The sequence below is a fragment of the Hippoglossus stenolepis genome, chromosome 9 (genome assembly GCF_022539355.2).
Source record: "Hippoglossus stenolepis isolate QCI-W04-F060 chromosome 9, HSTE1.2, whole genome shotgun sequence".
Lineage (NCBI taxonomy): Eukaryota > Metazoa > Chordata > Actinopteri > Pleuronectiformes > Pleuronectidae > Hippoglossus > Hippoglossus stenolepis.
The window spans coordinates 26,736,215-26,757,491 of record NC_061491.1 but is presented as its reverse complement, the minus strand read 5'-3'; the positions used below and the strand labels follow the sequence as shown (position 1 = coordinate 26,757,491).

Sequence of the window (21,277 nt, the reverse complement as noted above, 5' to 3'; positions counted from 1 at the left end):
GTTACTGCAGGAAAAGAGCAGCGGCGCAGAAGTCGACATTCGGAGCCTGACTGATAAATCAACAGGACGATTCCACTCCGGATATTATATTATTAGATGTTCCAGTCGTGTCTGATGTGTTAACGGGACCTTTCACAACATCCCAATGCAGCTAAGCCATGATTTCCTTTATCCATTAAACTGTTGAGGATTTATTTATTGATTTCTTTGTGTTTTGAATAAATTATTGATGATTTTTAAATATCAGAGAAGAAAACAAACGTAAATCACGAATTTCAAAATTTCTTAAACCCGCAATTCTGCTCGATAAGTGATTTTAACGGATTAAACAGATTTTAAGTCTCAACTCACATAGTTGCACCGTTGTTGTAATTTCTTCCTCGTGTGTCGTTTACCTGGAACTTTTGCCTGCACTGCCCCCAACAGGATTTCTGGTTGCACTGCTGTTTCATGTGTATCGATACCTTTCAGAAAGACGTACACAAATACACAACGAACGTCGAGTGCAAACAGACGTCTTTGTTTGTTCCCGTATGTACGTATCTAACGTAGAGTATAAATTCTTGATGTGTCCAAAACAACACGCGTGTATGTGACAAAGATGTGTAGCGTTGTTAGCGCCACAGAACTTTTTAGGTCAACTCTGCAGCTTCCTCCGCTGGAAGTTTGTATGAAAGAGAAGATACTTCACTCTTTCCATACTATGTGTCAATCACAGTAACATGTACTACGTGTTACTAAAACACACATGTGCGCTCACGCCTTCAGAGGAAGTGATTCGCCCGCAGCCTCGTGTTTTGTCTGTCGGTTTCCACTGAGAGAAAAAATAAAATCAGACATGTTGGAAAGTGAGAACAGACTCGTTTGCATAAATTCGAAAAAACTAGAAAGTCAAGGTGTGAAGGGCTCCGTCACCTGGGGAATCAAACGGTGGTGCGTTGATGGTTTTCCGCGTTGACGCTGATCTGGACGACATCCAAGCTTCACCGTTGACGGACAGGAAGTAGTGATTCCTCCCTGCAGCCGTGCAGGAGCAGCCCGAGTGGCACACAGAGACGTGAGAGGAGCTCTTGACGCTTCATTCCTCTTTACGACGTAAAGAGGTAAACACTGTCCGTTGTATCAGTCGAGGAGGAGATGGAGGAGAAATGTGCGCACGGAGGTGATGTCAGCGGACATGTGGTGCAGGTTTCTACCCGCCGCTCCCTGAGCCGCTAAATCTCGCCCTCAGACGCGGCCGCGGTGCCGCAGCCGATCCTCGCATCGCTTCACTGGTGTGAGCGTCTGAGCCCAATGTGAACTCTAGCCCAAATGTGACACACTGGCTCTGGCCATATGCAAGCTTTCACCCTCCTCCCCCCGCCCGCCCAACCCCGCTCGTGCTGGTGTTGTGAGTACACGAATCATGACTGTTGGCTGTGGAAACGTTCTGACTCACATAACCCCCTCACAAAAGATCTGGGCCAAGCTCCTTCAGACCCGGGCCAGGCCAGGCCATTTCTGCATAAGACTCTAATTGATTTGATAGACTCGTGCACTGTTCACACCCCCTCTCCAAACAAACAGGCCGCCAAAGATTTGTCTCCATTGAGACAAAGACGCGGGGCGACCCGCCCTCCGCCTGCCGAAGCAGCGCTCGCCTGCGAAGGCAACGCCGCTCTGCCAAACTTGTTAATTTCACTGCCGGGCCTTGGGGAAGGTTTGAGCCGTGCGACGATTCATCATCCTGCAAATCAAGGCCCCCCCCCCGTTCTTCTACCAACTCCCAGGTCAACCAGAGTCGACTCGGGTTCACAGGCGCGTTTGTCACAGTGGAGAATGTTGACCAGTGTTGGTGCAGCTGATGAGGGCCGTCCCCCTTTTTAAAAGAAGCAGATGCACCACAGCAGTTGTTTTCATCTGGACTGATTTAGGTGTCGCACACTCGGAGAGCTCAGCTGCACATGGCACCATGCGGCTTAAAGATAGAGTGCAAGCGGGAACTCAACACAGTTTTGTGTCAGGGCTCGAGCAGGGAGCTGGAGGGAAGATCAGGGCTAATGGGTCAATTCTAAAATAAATAAAATCTCAAAACACCCGATTTAATCAACTTAGAGACCATTTTGCTTATTGTTTTGGCAATTAGAGTTTACATGAAAAGGCTGTTTATGTTATCGGCTTCGGAACTGACGTGGGAATCGTTCAAAGCTCAAGGAAGTGCGATGTGGACAAGAGATATCAAGACATAAAGACATATTAAGAGATATAAAGAGATATAAAGACATATAAAGATATATAAATAGATATAAAGCACCAATAACCAACAACATTTAATCAAGTTGCACCAAATTAACCCACTTGTAGAAACCAGTCCCCAGATAAGCCTGATTTCTTTCTTGCTAATATCAGTTCAAGGCAGTCGGATGTTTTTCACTGTTGTGCATCACATGACACCAAACTCTTTAAGTTTTTCACTGCAGCTTCCTCTTAATGTGCATAACATACGTTTGTGTGTGAAAACATTTTAATCTCAGTCTTCTGGAAGATGCTGAGTGCTCAGTCCCGACGTGCACGTACAGTATCCTGGATGTTTCCTCCAACTGAGCTCGAGATAATTCATAAAAACGAAGCTGCAGCAGCTTCACTTCACCGGAAAACCTCATAAAACATGAATTTTACAGCTTCCCAGCATCAGAACTCAGCAGCAGTAAAAAAAAATCTCCTGATTAAAAAATCTGTTTCTAGTTTGTCTCCTGTGTAAATTCATCCCGTTAAACTGATTTGTATCTGTTTCCGCAGCCTTAACGCAGCTGAGTGAGGTTTCCTCCGTGCATGTTGGGTAAATAGCCTGCAGTTGGTCCACCCAGTGTGTGTTAGTGCTCATGTCTTCCACGCTCAGGTCACATTAGCCCAGTTCTCACAGTTTGGAGCCCATGTGGAAAAAAAGAGAGACACATAAACACCTCCCTGTCGTCAGCGTAGCTTCAGGCTCCTTCACGCTGTTATATTTCCAGCATCGCTGGCCGATGATCACATTATTTACTGCTTGTATTAACATGCGGCTTGATAAGCATATTTTCCTCAGTAGAGCTAACAAGATGCTTTATCACCGAGCTCGTCCACCCGCTGTAGCAGGACGCCGCCGCCGCCGCTCGCCCGCGTTTCAACCCCGTTAGTTTACAGCCTCGTAAATAACAACTTGTTCTCCCGCTGAGATTTAAAGCTGAGAGTTTCTGCTGTAAAGTCAAATTCAACTTTGAACATGAAGACAGATTTTGGTCGTGAATTATGAGCCGTGAACCTTTGGTGCAAATCAACTGTGCTCTGCTAAATAAGCAGAACACCTCCTGGAATATAAACAGCAACTACAACACAGTTAATACAAATAAATTAATACAATATATGCCTTTTTTTTTGCCACGCAGCCACACATCTGAAATCTTTCTTTTTTTATCAAAGACTGTTTTATGTTCAATAGTTAAACGACACATTTAATGTAGAATACGAATAAGCAACATCTTTCATGATTATTTAAAGGCAAAATAATAAAGCAGAAAACCTCAAACACCCAAAATGTCGCAGAATTAATTGTTAAAATATTAGAAAAATGAAAATGTGTGTTTTGAAATGTAACTTTTCTGTCCGTCAGAGTCGAACACTAACAACGCGGCTACAGATGTTCACGTGCTGACGAGAAACGCACCAAATTGTCAGAGAAGCTAATAATAACTAATTCATCAAGCCACAACACAATTATCCCCGCTGTGCCTGTGATTAGGCAGCGTCCCATTAATGCTCTTCTCTGACTTTCTCTGTCTGTAATTGTTGTTAATCACGTCGACGGCAGGAAGACGTCGCCTGTTTTCTTGGCGAGTTCACGTCGACACGTCGTTAGCTGCAAATCTGCATCTTTAATGAGTTGATTAACTCCGAGCGGAGAAACGAGGGCTGTGATCTCTCTCTGGATTATTACGTCTGAAGGTTCAATGATTCAATAATTACACAAATATGAGGCGTTGAATTCTAAGGTTCAGAATCGCTATTAAAAATATACATGAATATTTGTTTAAAATTAAACTCAGGTGACCAATTAAAAAAAGCTTTTATTCATTATCGTGCACGAGGGACATTGTGTTGGTGGCAGGTTTTAAATAAACACATGCAAACCATCATAAATTCAACATTAAAAACACATATCTGCAGATGACGGGGACAAAAACACAGAATTATACAAAACAGGCTTCATCTACGCAAGTTCAGCAGATTCATTGTCGTACAACTAAAGGAGATTTAGCTTTTTTTTTTGTCCTGCATGTGCATGAACGTCCATATCTTCTTCCTGAAGTTGCAATTTCTCTTTTTTTTATATTCAGAATAAATATTAACACATATACAGTATCTTCTGCCATTTTTACTTTCTTCTATGCTTTTATTTTTATTTTTTTCCTGCACTTGCTCCAGATTCAGTCGAGGTCAGGGTCGCCCCAGCCCGGCCTTCCCCTCTCACCTCTCAGCCGGGCGCCACGCCAAAACCATTTCCTCCTGCATTAGCCTCATCAGGGACTTTAATGTGTGCCACCCTGTAGGAGAGGAGCCGCCCTGGCACGTGCACAACACACACACACACACACGGACACACACAGACACACACACCACCTCGTCTTGACAGCTCACTCCAATTACTGGCCCTCGCTGTCGCATGGCCTGCATCTCCGCTCAGAGCAGATCGCATGTGACCCCGTCCAGCATGCCGCCGGTGGAGGGGGAAGAGGGGGAACCATGCAGGGAGCAGGAGCAGTAACACACACACACACACACACACACACACACACATTACACACACACACACACACACACACACACACACACATTAACACACACACACACACACACATTAACACACACTGAAGGGACACTTTCCAAAAATCGAGGCCAATCAAAGAGTTCCATTCCAAAACAAGATCTTCAGCACTTGAGAATTTATCTGCTCGCTCACACAGAAACACGACTGGCATCAGAGTAAAGCACATTGCTGCTAATGAGTCGCACTAAGACCTTTATTTACAAAAAGGTTTGTGAAGATTGAATCGTCTGTTTTTAAAATATTGACAGATTAAAATTCAAGGCAACAAAGTTTGGGCCCAGATGGACTTTAAACATATTTATATCTGGATGGAAACAGTTTTTGTCTTCAACTCCAGACGAGAACGGAAGAAATGTTCCGTCGGTCGTCTGAAGCAGCAGAAACACCTGGTGTGAAATGTACGTTGTTATTAATAAGTGACAGGAAACCATTTTTACCTGCTGGTGAATTTACCTGTGGCCCAAAGTTGTTTCTGTTGTTATAGCCGATAACAGAGGTCAGTGAAAAGTGGATCAGAGTCCGGACCCGGACCTTTAACATATATATAAACTATATTTTAGCCGAAGTAGCTTTTCTACCCTTTGCAGTATTGGTAAAACAGCCCAGGAGAAGATATTGAGCCGGATTCTGACCAAAATTTTGAAGTGACGTTTGTGTTTGTGTCACGTTTGGTCCCGTTGGCTGGAATACTTGACTTCTTTATGCTGCATGTGCCTTATATTGGGCAGAACTTATATCACAAAACACTGAATCCCTGCTGGGTTCAGGTCAAGTTGGACAAAACTTGTGGCCCGAGCAGAGCGATGGCAGATTTTCGGGTCACTTTTTTTTTTTGTAAATATCTCTGCTTGTCTGCAGGAATTCAATAGTTGTGTGTAGATTGTGTCAGATTCACTGTTGATCACATTAAAACTCTAAAATACAATATTGGTAATAATGCAGGTCTATAATACACATTCACTGCATCACGGATTTATGAGATGTGAATTTGCACGTGCACAAAAAACAACAACCGACAATCTATCATCAATAGATGACTTCTCTGCAGATGGATTTTGTTTCCGTCTTTCTCTCGTGCAGGAAGAAGAAAAACTACATCTTTTTGGCAAGTTTGCTCAAATTCAAATTCTCACCAGCTTCCTTGATTGCTGTTAATCCCGATTTTTTTCGTGCACTTTCTAAATATCTAAAAGGACAAAAAGGACCCTGAGCTGCGAGCGTCAGCGAGGTTCACTCCCTTTTAGCACAGAGCAGAGAACCTAACTGTGCACATACTTTACAGCGGCACGAGATGCTTGTTGATGGGGCCGTGACCCGGAGACATGAAGTGAGCTTATGTTTTTGGTGCAGCTCTGAGTGTTTGTGGCGTCTCTCCTGGCCCCTCTGCGAGGACGGGCTGTGGCCATGACACATAATTTAAAAGTACAGATGAGCCCACTGGCTTTTTTTTTGAGGACGCTGATACTCGGTGGCACCCAAAGGAGAAATTAACAAATGGGGGGGGCCCCCTCCTTCTTTATTTTTTAGTTTGGAGTCGAGTTCAGAAGGTTTGCACATGTTGTCTGAGCGCGTTGTGCTGCAGATCTGAGCGTTTGGGACACGGAGCAGCTGTGTGTCTGTGTGTCCACTGCACAACTGGCTTCTATTTCTTTTTTTTCGGGTGCTGCTGCAGTTTAAATCGTCGTCTTTTCACGTTAGTCGCTCTTCTAGGATGAATTTTGCAAGAAAACAGTTTTCTCGTACATATTTTCCGTTGCCAATTAGCACCTGAGAAAGTTTTTTTTTTTCTCCATACATTTCCAAATGCCACGCTTTTCCTTTCTCCGGTTCCAATCCTCCCACCTAACTGCTCTTCCGCTCGCCACTTACATTTTTAGAAAAACACACAGACGGTTGAAAAAAAAGGTTGAAACTCAAGGTGCCACGACCCGGTTGACGTATTCAAACTTTTATCCGAAGAACACGCGGCTCCAAACAGGTTCTCATTGGCCGAGAAGCTGCGACCGACGAGCTCTTCCTACAAGCATCTGTTTAGCACCACCAGCTAAACAGGACTGGAGTGTCTTTTTGTGAATGCGTTACACAACAAATGTTCAAATCTGCAGCATGTGGGCCTCACGTGGGAGAGGGAGGGAGAGAGAGTCTATCGCTTCGGGGGGTCACGAAGCAGGCTATCAGCTGGTTTACACCTTCTACACAAGTATCATTGTACCAGGAGAAGGTGCAGTCTATTAACTGGCTCTTCTCATCTCAGATCATTAGCCGGAGGAGGCCTGTCTCAGTCACTTAAACACATATCGGCCTCAGAACAATCTCTCCTCTGTCTGATCCTCCTGGCGCCGCTCCACGCCGCTCCTCCCACCACCTCCCTCTCCTATGATTATTTTATCATTTTAAATTCTTTATGCCGCATCGCCGTGGCAGCGGCCCCGCTAGAGCAGAGTGGCGCGTTGGCCATACAGTACATTCACACTACAGTTATTTGGACGGCGCTCCGGTGTGGCTCTGTCCCGGTCCCTCGGTTGGATTCTGCGCGTCCATTAGTGCCATCTGTGCCTTCCTGCACCGTCTGTGAGGGCCCTGTCGACGCCAAAACGATTGGCATTTCCCTGGAACAACCAGAGGGACGGTGCCCAGAGCTTTTAGCTGCCAATGATGTGCGCTTACTCTGACAAAAACCAGGGCGGGCGGGGTGGGGAGTTGTGCGAGGCTTGGGAGGGCGGGCTAGCAGGAGGCCCAGACAGGAAACAGCTGCACCTACAGTACAGTGTGGCGTCCGTGTTCAAGCTTCACGAGGTAGCACTTATCCCTGCAGTCGCAGACAGCTGATACAGGGTCAGAAGCTGCTTCGCGCTTTGCTTTGGAGACGTTTGGCCGCAGCACGTTGACCGGGGACGAGCTGCAAGAATAAACACATACAGGCTGATAAATGCTTCAGAAGCAAATAGGAAATGGAGGAATTTAGCCCAACGCTCCATCCACAGTACTACGGCCTCACTGGTGCTACATTTACGCCTCTTGTCCACGTTACTGCAGAGTTTGAACATGCTTCTTGCGCCATTTTGGTTCAAAATCTCTGGGGATGTATTCTGGATCGGCATCTCAACCTGATTTGTTCTGATCGAGTCACAACTTGACGACAAGCGGTGAATGCAAAGCTAACACTTCCACCTCGTTGTCGCTCGATCTAAAAGCCTACGATTTTCGATCCTGACATCTGACGTCCTGCAGTTTTTCAAAGACTCGAGTGTGATCACCGTTGTTTCCAAAGAGCAAGTGAACGAGATGCTCAATGTTCACTTGGACTCACTGATTAACTGGTTAGATTCCCGGTGCTCAAGGGTCGAGTCATTGGCCTCTTGAAGATGATGTCTCAAGTCTGTCTTTAGGAAATTGTTGTCGGTTATCACTTGGAACCAAAGATGCATCAGTCACAGGTCACAGTGACCTCATGATAATCTGGAAAAAACAATGTGTTTATTTACACTTTACTGGTTGGTGGCAAAACCAAAGGCTGATAATTCTTCACTTATTTGTAAGAGGAGGTAGATTTCAGCTCCGATACGTCGTATGCAAGGGTTCAACTCCGCAGCATCGTAAAGGAGTAACTGTTTTTTATTTATTAACGTCGTCCTCCCATGTACCTTATGTGCCTGTACAATCTGTGTTCATCTCTTTACAATGAGAAGAAGAAATGCCCGAGTTGTCAGCAAGCATCATGTATTTGGCCGAGTCTCAGGTGGCTCTGATTTCCCAGCAGGCCAGATGGCTGCGCTGTGTGGGCAGTGTGTGTGTCTGTCTCTGTGTGTGTGTCTGTGTGTGTCTGTGTGTGTCTGTGTGTGTGTGAGGTGCTGTGAGAAGAGGGCCAGCAGCCTCGTGGAGGGAGGATTGCTCACACTCTGGCGTCCTCCTCTGTCCTCGTGCAGCTGTGCTTCGTCCGTCCAACTTGAACTTTTAATTTGTTCAATATGTGGCAGAGGACGGAGTAAAACAGAACACATGTCTGGAGGCCGAGGTTTCACAGGCAGGGGGCGCGGAGGACGGAGACGACACTGTGCAGAGAGGACGACTGTGGATCTGATAAAGGAACAGTTCACACTTTTTTTTGTCAAAGGGGGATTTCTAACACTGAGAAGTAGTTTGGTGAATTGCACCAACATGGCTCTAAGTTGAAGTTTGGGTTAATCTTCCGTTAATGTCGTCGTGCTGAGGTTGTTGTTCGGCGTGTTCGTCCATACGTGCATCACAAAGTCATGAAATCTCAGAAACTATGATGGGATTTCTTCCACTTTGGCATTAATATTCACTTACTGACCTAATTATGATTCTGCATATGAAGAACTCACGAAATTGCCTTTACTTCGGTGCAGAGGTCAATATAACTGTGGCCTCACAAAACACAAATTTAATACAAATATTTGTATAAAAATTCGAATTTATTTCCTAGAAGTCAAAGGTCAACATCACAGTGTCTTGTGATCGACCGCAAGAAGAGCTTGTGACTGACTCTTCTTGATTTAGTCAAACGTAAAAGTATTAGTAAGTATTGTGAAGTTATTGAAGTCTGCTACTCGTCAGTTGTCATTGAACTTCACAAAGTATTGAACTAGAGTCGGTTCATCCCTTTTTTCCGTCCCCTGGAAACATTTCAGTTTCCAAATCGCAGCACGTTTCTGTATTTGCATGTGTTGTGACTTTTTGCAGCTCATTTGTTTTCCTAATTTGCACGTGTGACGTTTCTATTTGCACGTGTTTTCATAATTTGCAGTGCGCTGAGTTCCCTCGGCCGCCGTCGAACGTGCTCTGAGACGCGTACGACAGTTTCAATACTTTCCCTTGTTCAACTCGTCATTATTTTTTTACCACAACAACAGACAAGTGTTGGAGTAATGTAGCCGTCGTCCTGTTGCTGTTGGATTAACTAAACCCTGGATTAACTAAGATACTGTATAGCTGCAAAGCTCTAATGTGGGAAGAAGGAAAAAAAAAAAGAAAAGTCTCTGTTCTGGTGATAAAATCTTTCAAAGCCTGAAGCTTATCACTGCAAAAATAAGCATCTTGCAACTGGATTACAACTCCCATGCTTGAAAGTGTTTTTGCACTCCAGTCCAGATGGGAGATTTGTTTGTAACCTAAATGGATGCTTCCTTTAGGCTTCTTCTCTTTTCTTTTTTTTTTTGATTTCACAAATGTGACAAACTATACAATCGATTAATACGACGAGCTCAGTGCAAACATTTGGAAGGAAGCTGACTCCTGATCAGCTGTGTTTGTTTTCTGTTATTTGCCTCCTAAATACTGTCGTAGGAGAAACTTGTTTCTGAGCCGACGTCATCGAGAGACAAACGCTTGATTTAATATATTAGAGAAGGAAACATTCAAATGTACGAGTGAAACTTCGAGGACTGGATCAGATCCTGTCAGCTGAAAAGAAAAATGACTGATGTTTGATTTGAAAGGTGAATATTAAGTTGTCGTAGTTGAGACGAAGCACCTTCTCTCACAACATGACTAATGTTCACTCAAAGGCTTTTTGTGGAACCAGATGAAGAAACTCAACCTTCAGCTGTTTCCGCTCACTGAAGGTTTTTTCTTACAGACAAATGTGAACATGTCAAGAAAAACATTAGAAAAGCATCAACTTTCATTTTTCAGTTTATGTTTCTGATGCTGTCCGTCAGCAGGATTACGCAAAAACTACCGAACCAATTTAATGAAACTTGGTGGAAGGGTGAGTTGTGGGGGGGGAAAGGGAGGAATCCATTAAATTTTGGGGCCAGATCAAGGACTTGTTTTCTCACTTTCTTCAAGAGAAGGCTTTAGTCTTGGTTCAGTTATTCTCTCTCTGATTCTCCGTGTTTGCTGAGAGAGGGGAGTCGATTTTGGGAAATGGCTGCAGGGTAATAAACTAACCTGGGTTCATACGGTGGTTTGACATCTTCTCTAGTATTTATCTAAACTTGTTTACTCGAGACGTGTTCTGTCCAAACCCCACTGGGAAGCCAGGAAATAGCAAAGTGGACACAACACAACTTAAGAGAAGGGACATCGTCACCCAGTTAGAAACCAGTCATTCGGTTTATCTTCAAATAAAAATCAAAACTCATTAGTTTTTACAAAAGCAGTTTTGTGTTTTGAAAAAATATTTAGCTCCAGCAAGGAGGTAATTAATGTTTTAATTGTTTGTCAGTTTGTCAGCAGGATTATGCAAAGACAACTTCTCTTTAACATTTGGGTGTTTTTTACTTTTAATTCTCAAGAAACGATCCGGAGAGAAATAATAAATATATCCGCTCGTCTCTATGAACAGCTGCAGATCCAGATACTGATCTGAATGTATCTGATCTCAATACACGTTTATGCAATATGGTGTTAAAGTGGCCAATCAGCCAGGTGGAGGTCTGAGAACTCCGACTGCCATTTCTCTTTTTGTTTTGTCTGCTGAGCTGATTTCATTGAGCCTCGGTGGAAGGAGCGGTTTGGGCCAAGAGAACAACCACTGACCTCAGGATGAGGAGAAACAGGCAGATCCAGGAGATAGACTGAGGTCTGTGGTAATTAGAACAGTATCTGTTTGTCTTAAAGAAAAGGGACAGAGTTTGGTCAAACACTGAGAGATAACAATCAAAGCCTGAACTAATGAGAACCTCTGCAGCTCGTCATCTGATACGAGCTCAACTCGAGACTCTGAGAGAGGAAAAGTTTACAACAACACGGAGTCCAGACGCCACAGGACGAGTTCAGATGCTTCAGTTTACGCTCAATCTGCAAGAATCCTGCTTGGCTCCATTCTGGCTGAAAATTAACCAGTGAATCAACTTTTTTTGTTCTTATTTTTTTGATATTTTATAGATTAAATATGAATAAACAGACAAAAACAGACGCAGTCGTCTGCATTTGAGATTCTCTGCTGGATCTCCTGAGCCGTGTCCGGCGGTCCTGTGTCACCGTTCAGTATATTTCCATTTATTTCCACATAATGCCGGTGGAGCGTCAGTAACGAACCTGATTAATCTCCGTCTTCATTTGGAAGTCGCTGCCTCTCGCCCTGACCCCCTCCTCTTGTCTCTTCACCTCTCCGTCTCCCCACCTGACTCATCCACCCGTCTATCTGCAGTCACGCTCCCTCCCGTCTGTCTGATGAGATTCCACTGACATTCCGTGCTGACATATTCAGACTATTGTTCTGCCGCTCCGCGTGGCACAGGTGGGCCCCCCCCGTCTCTCCAGCGTGGCCCAGTTACGAGGCAGCGCTCGCTGCCAAGTCGGGCCCCGCTCATCCGGGGAACCGAGGAGCTGGAATGGGTTTGACCGTCACCTGCTTCGCCCCTCGCTCCAGATCCCCCTGCTTTGCCTTCCCATCCTGCCGCTGCAGAGCGCCCCTTCCTCGCTGAGTCCCCCTCCCTCCTCCACGCCGTAAAACCAGCGAAATCCACTGAACTTAGCCGCTCTGATGGCCGCGGCCAAAACAGCATCTGATGTGCCTTATTTGTTGACTGTGTGAGATTAGCTGCAGAGGGTACACGTTGAGGGGCTTACCATGCAGAGATGGAGCGAAGCCCCCGCCCCCCCACCAAACACCCAGCCGTCCTGCCAAGTAATGAGGAATGGAAGATTCTCCAGCTTGTCTAAAGCCCTCGTCACACTCGGCCCATGCACACTTCTGCTCCCGAGCCAGACTGTAGTGCTGATACTGTACTGCGAGGAACTGGCAGGTCTGCGTTGACCAGGCGGCCGACGAACCGGCGCCTCGTGGTCATTTCTGTCCGTGACGCCTCCGTAAGGAAGCTGCCACCTGGACGGGGTGCGGCCTGCATGTGCGAGAATGTGCCTGCATGGTTTTCAGCTCCTCCTGGATGGTTTCCCTCCGGACGGCGTCGTGCAGGAGAGAAGAAGCTGCAGCATTTGTTGATATTGTTGTGATTCAACAACTGTGGCTGTAAAACTCGAGTCAACCCTCTGAGTCGCCATGACGACTGAATACCTGGAACATGACGTCACCTGTTGGCACAAGGTTCAAGACTCACTGACACGTTTTATATTTTCTGAAAATTATTGTTTGTGCTGTAGCAGCAGCAGCAGCAAAATGTCGGGGGGGGTTGTAGCATGAGATGCTGGACAGAGAAGGTCAGAAAAGTGTGGGTCTGCACGGTTACTATGACAACCAAAGTAGTGTAAGTGCTCACACTTTTTCCAAAAACAATGAATCCTCGGAGATCGGGCCTGGACAGTGACGGCTGACGGAAGAGAACGACCCAGAACACGTCAGCGTTCACGTCCGAGCGAGAAACCAGATTAATTACTCTTGTTTTTACCGTCGACACAGCGAAAAGCCACTTGTTGTGATCACGTCTGTCCAAGAACATTTAATTCACATGAGCAGTTTTTATTTGTACACGATTATATCAAGTAATATTTGTAAGATTTAAAGATTAAATAACTCACAAGTAAAAAGGGCGTCACACTCTCACACACAGTGAGAGAGCGGAGATGCACAGTTAAGTCCCAAAACACGAGGAAGAGGAGGAAGAGGAGGAAGAGGAGGAAGAGGACATAAAAACTCACTGAGCCACGGCAGCATGAGGAAGATATCGCATGTCCACACACACACACACACACACACACTCACACTCACCTTCACAATAAAACTATTTACGTACATGTGCACGTTCGAAACCCTAGAAATCCTGATGTGTGTCTTCATGTTCATGTTTCCTCGACATTAAACCTTCACAGAGGCTCAGAAGTTCACACCCAGAAGGTTCTGAGTTCAAAGCCAGTTGGAGGCTTCTGTTTTGGAGTTTGACTTAAAGTTACAAGACAAAACATCTCTTTTCTGTTTGAATCGTTAAAATGGACTTAATTATCCCGATATGAGCAGAGACACCACGGAGAACCTCAGCTGTGAGAAGCACAAGTCAAATCCCCGTTCGCCTGCGTTGTATTGTTGTAGTGTTCGTTTGCATGGAACGATGAAACTGGAAGAAAGTGTGATTATGTGGGTTTTTTACTTTTCACGAAGGAAAACTCTGCTGCTGCTCTTGTGGAGGAATTCGTCCTCAGATCTGGAGTCAGTCAGTTTGTCTCTCTGCTCCTTAAAACGTAAAAACTACAACTACCTGTTTTATGACGTTAAAGAAATACAGTTGTAGTAGTAAACACGTGTGTGTGTGTGTGTGTGTGTGTGTGTGTGTGTGTGTGTGTGTGTGTGTGTGTGTGTGTGTGTGTGTGTGTGTGTGTGTGTGTGTGTGTGTGTGTGTGTGTGTGTGTGTAAGAGTGTGTGTGTGTGTGTGTGTGTGTGTAAGAAAGTGTGTGTGTGTGTGTGTGTGTGAGGCTGCAGGCCGACGAGTTGCGGAGGATTCACTGTGCGAGAGCTCCCTCTTGGTGCCAGTTGGCCTACTGCTGCACTGAGGCTCAGACAACTGCTCCACACACAGACAGACATACACACAGACAAACACACACAGACATGCACACACACACAGACAGACACACATGCACACACAGAGACAGACAGACACACACACACTGTGTTTTTGTTGTATTTTCAGGTAGTGAATGAACAGTAAAAACGTTGGTGCAGGTTCATCAGTTGATGATGTTTTGTTCGACTGCAGCTGAAACATCGATGTCGAAAAACTGAGAACAATGAATTAAGAGGATTTATCATTATTAAATATTAGATTGTAATTGTTCAATGAATATTATCTGTTTTATTTTTGTTATTTTAATATATATTTTTTTAAGGGGTTAAAAGTAGAACAATTATTACTAAAATCTATATTAATAGAATATGTTAATATTTTGAAAAATTATAGTATTAATGGTAAATATTAATAATAAATATGAGCAAATATTCAGAATAAAGTGAAAAACTGAAGTCATATATAAGTTTGATGTTAATTCTGAAAGTGTTAACTCTCTCTCTGTCTCGTCTCTTGTTTTCAGGGTCGCTGTATTAATTTCAACCGAGTGCAGCATCAGTAGAAAACACAGACGAGCGAGTGACAAGCAACTCGAGAAGAAGAAGTTTCAGGTTTTTTTATTTTTATTATTTCCATTTTTATTTTTTTAAAAGATGTATAATCCTGCAGCTAAAACCACTTCCTGTTCCCCCCGCTTCACTTTGTGCACAAAGTTTCTGCTTCTCCGCTCGAAGCTCACACACACACGACGGCTGAAATGTTAATATTGTTATTCCTTAAGTTATTTACAAGCTTTTCTTTAAACACACGTGCACTTAAAAAATAAGGTTTTAATTTATTTTAATAAGGGTCGCCCCAGAAGCCGGCGCTCGGACTCCGTTACCAAAGGCTTCACATATTCTGACCATATTGTGCCTTCTGTGAAAAACCACATTTCACGTACACAGACGGAAGCTATCTAACAAAATAAATAAATAAATAAATAAAAACCACGGAGGGAAGGGGCTGTTTGCCGTCGGCGAGGAAGTGGGAACAATCCCAGTGGGGCCTCACCAGTGCAGAAGTCCACTGCCTCTTGGCAATGTCTCCTCGCGACTCCTGTCCAACTCCAGCGGGGCCGGGTGCCCGGCGGCCGCCCTCTGACGGGCTCCTCTTGTCATTTTAACACTGAGAAGTGCACACGCATGACAAATTGTGGACAGGATGCCCCAAGGTACTAGAAAGGCATCAAGACTTCGCCCTGTAGTTGAGTTTTTTTTTTTTTTTTAAGACACCTTCCTTTCATTATGCACTCGGGACAAGGAAATTAATAGAGCGTTATTCGACCGCGGGACAGCCTCCTCGCCACGATGAGCCTCGGCTCCGTTTGAGGGATTGATGCCTTGAAGACCTTGACATGGCGCTTGGTGTTTCCTGCCCCTGTTTCCAGCGCAGTCTGCTCTCTGCTCGGCAAGGCGTAGCACATCACCGCCCATAAACAGGCCCATCACTTAAGACTTCCAAGATATAGATACAGCCGCCCCGACGCCGCTCGGCCCCGGCGTCTCAATCCCTCTGAGGGGCCCGGGCCGCGTCACGACCCGGTGGTTCTCTCGGCACCGGAATATCAAAGTTTAATTAAAATAATTAAAGGCAACAGCAAGCAGCAGCCTGTGAAGCCTCTTTTTTTATGCCTTTTGACATTGGATGACCTAATACCGCGTTATTCTCAGGAAAAAGAGGACACGGCGCCGCGGTGACGCCGCGCCACCTCCGAAACGCAAACTAAAAGCAACGGATGCGATGGACGGATAAGTATTGTTCATTTCCAGAAATTATGTGACCCCCCCCGCCCCTCAACCCACCCCAAAAAGCAGGGGATATATACTTATATATATTGTGGATTTCTCAAGCGCGCTGTCATGACGCCAATCCCAAATGATGTCAGCGTGAGCGGAAACACTGTGGGGGAGGAAAGGGGGCAGCAGCTGAAGAAAAAGGCTCGAATGATCCAGTCACTTCGGATTCCGTACTTCAGATGCAAAATGGATATTCGAGTCGAAACCTGACAAAGCGCGGCGGCTTTGACGGGAAGCGGTATAGACAATGACCAGTGGCTGGGTCAGTGGGATGTCTCTGTGCAAGCAGGGAAGCTTATCAAATGACACTAAAAATAAGTTCAACAACCATCAAGTTTCAGGGGGGAATGGGCGTCTCCCGGTCGGTGGGCGCGGGGCGCGTGCGGGCGGGCGGGCGCCGCGCGACACGCCGCTCTAATTATTCCTTTGTTTCCTCTTCGTCCTGATCGGAGGGACGTAAATAAACCCAATCAAATCCTGGGGGGGTGCACTGGTATTTATGTCCGACTTCAACACTTTTAGCCTCTTGCATAATTTTTGCGGGCGGATGTTTCACAGGCTCGTCAGCGTTTTTTCTGGACGAGGACGTTTTCGTTTTTGTCGTCTTTGTTACGACGAGGAGCACGAGGACGTTTTCAACCCGGACTAATGAGATATTTACACAACCGTCACAACACACGTCGCCACGGCAGCAACACGTCACATGTCCCCTTGTGTGTCCTCGCACACACACACACACACACACACACACACACACACACACGCACGCACACGGTATTTAAATTGTCCAACACTTTTTTATTGTACATAAAATAAATATTTTTGTTGTAAATGAATGTTTTTGATGAAAAATTTGTATTTTTGTGTTTCTGCTTTTTTTTAAAAATAAAGTTGTTTTATTGTTTAAGATTCAAAAGTGAAAAAAAAAAAGAGAAGATAAGTTTACTTTTATTTTTAAAACATTTAACTTTTCAACAGTTTAAATTCAACAGTTCGGGTCGAAAACAAGTCGTTGATGCGTCTTTATTTTATTTTTTTATCCACATTTCAACCAGATTGTAGCTTGAATGTCATTCGCCTGCTTCGGTTTCTGCTCAGTTTCAACTCATCGACTGTAAATTATCATTTCATTGTCTTTAAGATTGTGTTTTTTATATATTCTCATATTCACGAAGCACCTTTGATTCCAGGTTCAACTCACACGTGTGAGTTGAAACCCCAAAAAAAACCAAATATGGCTTTTTTGTATTGTTGAGTTTTACACTGTTTGTATTTTCAGACGAATAAACCCTGTTGTGTTAAATACACATTGTAGGAAAAAGTGTGTGTGCTGTTGTGTTTTTTTTTTAACACGTGTGCGCTGGTAGGGGTGGACACGCTGAAGGCCATCTTTAATTGGGCCCTTACAGATTTATAGGGCCCGACAGGGAACGTGATTATACAGAGTGTGTGTGGACAGAGGAGTGGACAGTGTGCAGCCTCTCCCCCTGTGAAGTCAGTCACCGGAGGCACAGCACACACACACACACACACACACACACACACACACACACACACACACACACGTATACAAAAACCCCTAAGGTTTCCAACGCCCCAAAAATGAGGTCTTGCATTTAGTAAAAATATGCGCTCATACACCTTCTGCTTTATCCACATTTGCATAGTGTGACAAGATGCCAGCTGAGGTGTGTGTGTGTGTGTGTGTGTGTGTGTGTACAATAACCCTTCCTCATTGTTAGAATCATCTTTGTCTGATGTCCAGTTTCATAAATATCAGAGTTTCCCTCTCATCACAGTTTGTGGAGCGACACCGTGTCGTTAGAATTCATTCAGCTGAAGTCACGACTGTGAGAATCGTTCCATCGCTGAACATTTAGAGAATAAAATTCAGATTCATTTTAGGATTTTAATGTAGATTCAGAGAATTTGAACGACTTTATCAAACAGAGAAGTATTTTGTTTTCTAATATTTAACTATCATCATATCTCAGACTCGTCATGTGCTGCTGACGTGATTCTGTAAAGGTTCATGTGATCATTGTGTCTGAATTTGACTTCAAAGCTTTCCGCAGAACGAGCTCATCACAGTTTATTTAAAGATTCAGACGAGATTCAAACCCAAAACTCAACTGTTCACAAATCTGTCTCTTTACTCTCAGAGCTTCTCAGTTCATACAGTTTTTCTTTTTACAGTGTGAAGATGTGAAGTTTTTTTCTTTCTCTGAACATTTTGTACAGTAACTTTTCTGTCGTTTCCTTCGGTCTCATCTTCTCTCTCTGAAAATACATAAAAATACACAAGTTAGATAAAAGATAAAAGTGGTCGAATGGGTAAACCGACAAAATCGTGCAAAAATATCAGCAAATTACTTTAAAAACAACGTAAGAAAAACAAAACCCGGGAATTAACGTGTTATTTTAGAAACAACTTATTAAACCTAAAACAAAAAAACTCCTCTGGACATATTTATATTCAGAGGAAGAAGAAGAATCACTCGTTTGTTGAATTGTCTTCATGTACATGTATCTTATACCTGCCGCTCCAGCTCGTACATCATGAGGAGCTCAGTATTCAGAGCTGTGATGTGAACAAATCAAAGACGTGTGAGAGGAGAGTGAAGAAAAAGATGCTGCGTGTTTAAAGAAGCTTAGACGCTGCAAATATTCAGCTGCAGAGAAATTCACAAATATCAATTTTTGAATTTTGAAGATGTGAATTCGTTTTTGACTCAGATTTCAAGCGTCGCCGCAGCAACGTTGCAACGAGAGTTTCTCTCAGGATCCACAGAGGAACAGGATGTTGTGTTCGAGTCGATCCGTCGTCCGAACGGTAAAAAGTGGCACACGAGGACAACGGCATCCGAAGCTCTTTGCAATTTTTTTTCTCCCACTTTTGTATTAGCGCTAACAGCCGAGGAAACACAAAGCACACTCCTAAATCCGCCCTGAGCTGCGCCACCAGGGTCTGTTTTCACAATTTGATGGAGGCGGCTTTAGTGCCATAAAACTTCAGCCTCCACTTCCCCTGATAAAGTTTCTCTGGCAGGCGGCGAGCAGACTCAAGCAGCTGTTGCAACCCCCACCCCCCACCCCGTCTGGCTTCCCAGGTTATTCCTGATTTGCACAGTTGTCCCCTGAAATTTTGGGAAAGTGTTGGGACCCCCCTCAGGACCCCGAGGTCCCGGCCCGGCCCCCCCCCACAACAGCTTGTTAGAGTTGACACTTGATTTTATGCATTGTGTTTCTGAGAGCATTACAACTAAATCCCCTTCTCAGGCGAAACGCGGGGCTGCTGTTCAGCGACGGCTGTGGGAAATGCAGGTGGTGGTTGGGGGATTAGCCGAGCTCGACGGTTCAGGATTTCCCGAGCTTTATCCCGATGCTCTTTTTTTCCCCGTGAGCTCCCTGTGAATTTTAAAGCCCAATATACCATAAATGCTGATAAAAGATTTACGAGTCCTGTAAGATGATGAGACTGCGGCGGCGGTTTGTTCGGATGTTTCAGGAGAGAAGCAGGGAAACGGGAACTGGATCTGAATGTGTGTGTCGTGTTTCACGTGTTCGCTGCAGTGAAATAAACTCTTAAAGGCTTTTAATCGACTTTGACTCAGGTAATTAATTAGTATTTAGTCACATTTAAATTTGAATTTCACATGGTTTTTCAGGATTTATAGTTTTTTCCACGCTTCCTTATTACTCCACCACATTTAAGAAACAGTTCTTTAATGAAATCTGAGCCACGGGACAAAATAATTTCACTCTTTCAACTTAAAGCTTCATAGAAACAGAAATAGTTTTAAATTTCTCATATTTTCGTGGGTTTTTCTGTGCCAACCTTTTTTTTGTGTCTTTGAATCTTTACCCACTTTTGAAGGATGAGAAGAAACAAAGACAATGAAAAACAAAAAACATCTAAATAAAAGCACATTTAGTACATATGTGATAACATCATAAAAAACATGTCATCAGCCCATGATTTTTGTCAACTTGAAAAACGTTTATTTCTTCAGTTTTGACTCGTTGGACATTAATAACAAAACGTCAGCTTTACTTTCCACCACCGGACACGACCAAAACTAAATTGCTGAGTAAGCAGCTGTTGATGCTAACGTTAGCCACGTAGCAACAGCAAACTTTACGTATCGGCCCGTTGAGTTCACGTAGAAATGTTGTTATTCTGTCGCTGTTTCAACATTTCACTGGTCGATGCAAATTCAATTCAATGAGAATATGTCACAAAGCTCTGATCCTCTGTTTTCTTTTCTCTCTGCACACAAACACACACGTTCCGACAAAAAGCCGACAACAAAACATTTAACTTCAAACAGTGGGATTGATTTGAAAATGTGTAATTTTCACTGAAATCCAACATAAAGCATCCGGGAATAGATGAATAAACAGAAACACTTTAATAAATCTGGATATTTAATGCAGATATTTCCGTTACAATCCGGTTTAGTTTGAGTTTGAACTCAGTTCTCGTTAGCGTCACAGTTTCCCATCGTCCAGCACGTTAGCACCGTTTCTGAACATCTGCTGGAGAAGTCGGCAGCGATCGGCCGCTCGTGCCTCTTTGCAAATGTGACATGATTCCACAGAAACACCTCCAGCCAAAGTTCCCCTCTGCCTTCATTAAAGCAGACGCTGCCGGCAAGGTGACTCCACCCCTCCTCTGCCAGGGCTCCACCCCCCCGCCGGGGTCAGCCCGGGCTCACTGTGCCCCCGACGCCATTGGCTCAGAGGGCCGTCTGTCAGCGGGGGGGCTGTGCCCGGGTCAGTAGCGACGGGCAGCCGACAGTCAGTGTGTTGTTTATCCTCCTCGGCTCCAGACGGACCTGCGACCCCTCCGGACGGACAGGTGATCTCGCTCGGTCTGACTCAACGATTCCCCCCCCGGCGCCTCGCCACACATATTGTGCCATCATTATTTCATACCTAGCAGGAGCATCACGGAGCGCAGCCCAGATTCAGGTGTAAAGCTTTGTGTGTGTGTGTGGGGGAGGGAAATAAAACACATGAATGGTTTCTGCAACATTTTACACGTGTTAGAAAACCAGAACAGGTTCAGAAAAGGTTTCAGGTTTTTTTCTATGTTACAGTTTAAAAAATATATTCAAGCATCATTTATCTGACAGATGTTAAAATCCAGTTTTATTGATTCCAAAGTA

The 21,277-nt window shown here is 44.5% G+C and overlaps 1 protein-coding gene across 1 annotated transcript in view; it reads left to right on the top strand.

Moving 5' to 3' along the window:
* Positions 1–17,427, top strand: part of antxr2a (ANTXR cell adhesion molecule 2a) — a 66,526-nt gene extending 49,099 nt beyond the window's left edge. Inside the window, exon 17 of the mRNA XM_035166726.2 lies at positions 14,792–17,427. Coding sequence (XP_035022617.1) covers positions 14,792–14,830 — 39 coding nt within the window. The 3' untranslated portion in view covers positions 14,831–17,427. The remainder of the gene's footprint in view (positions 1–14,791) is intronic.
* Positions 17,428–21,277: the final 3,850 nt, after the last annotated feature.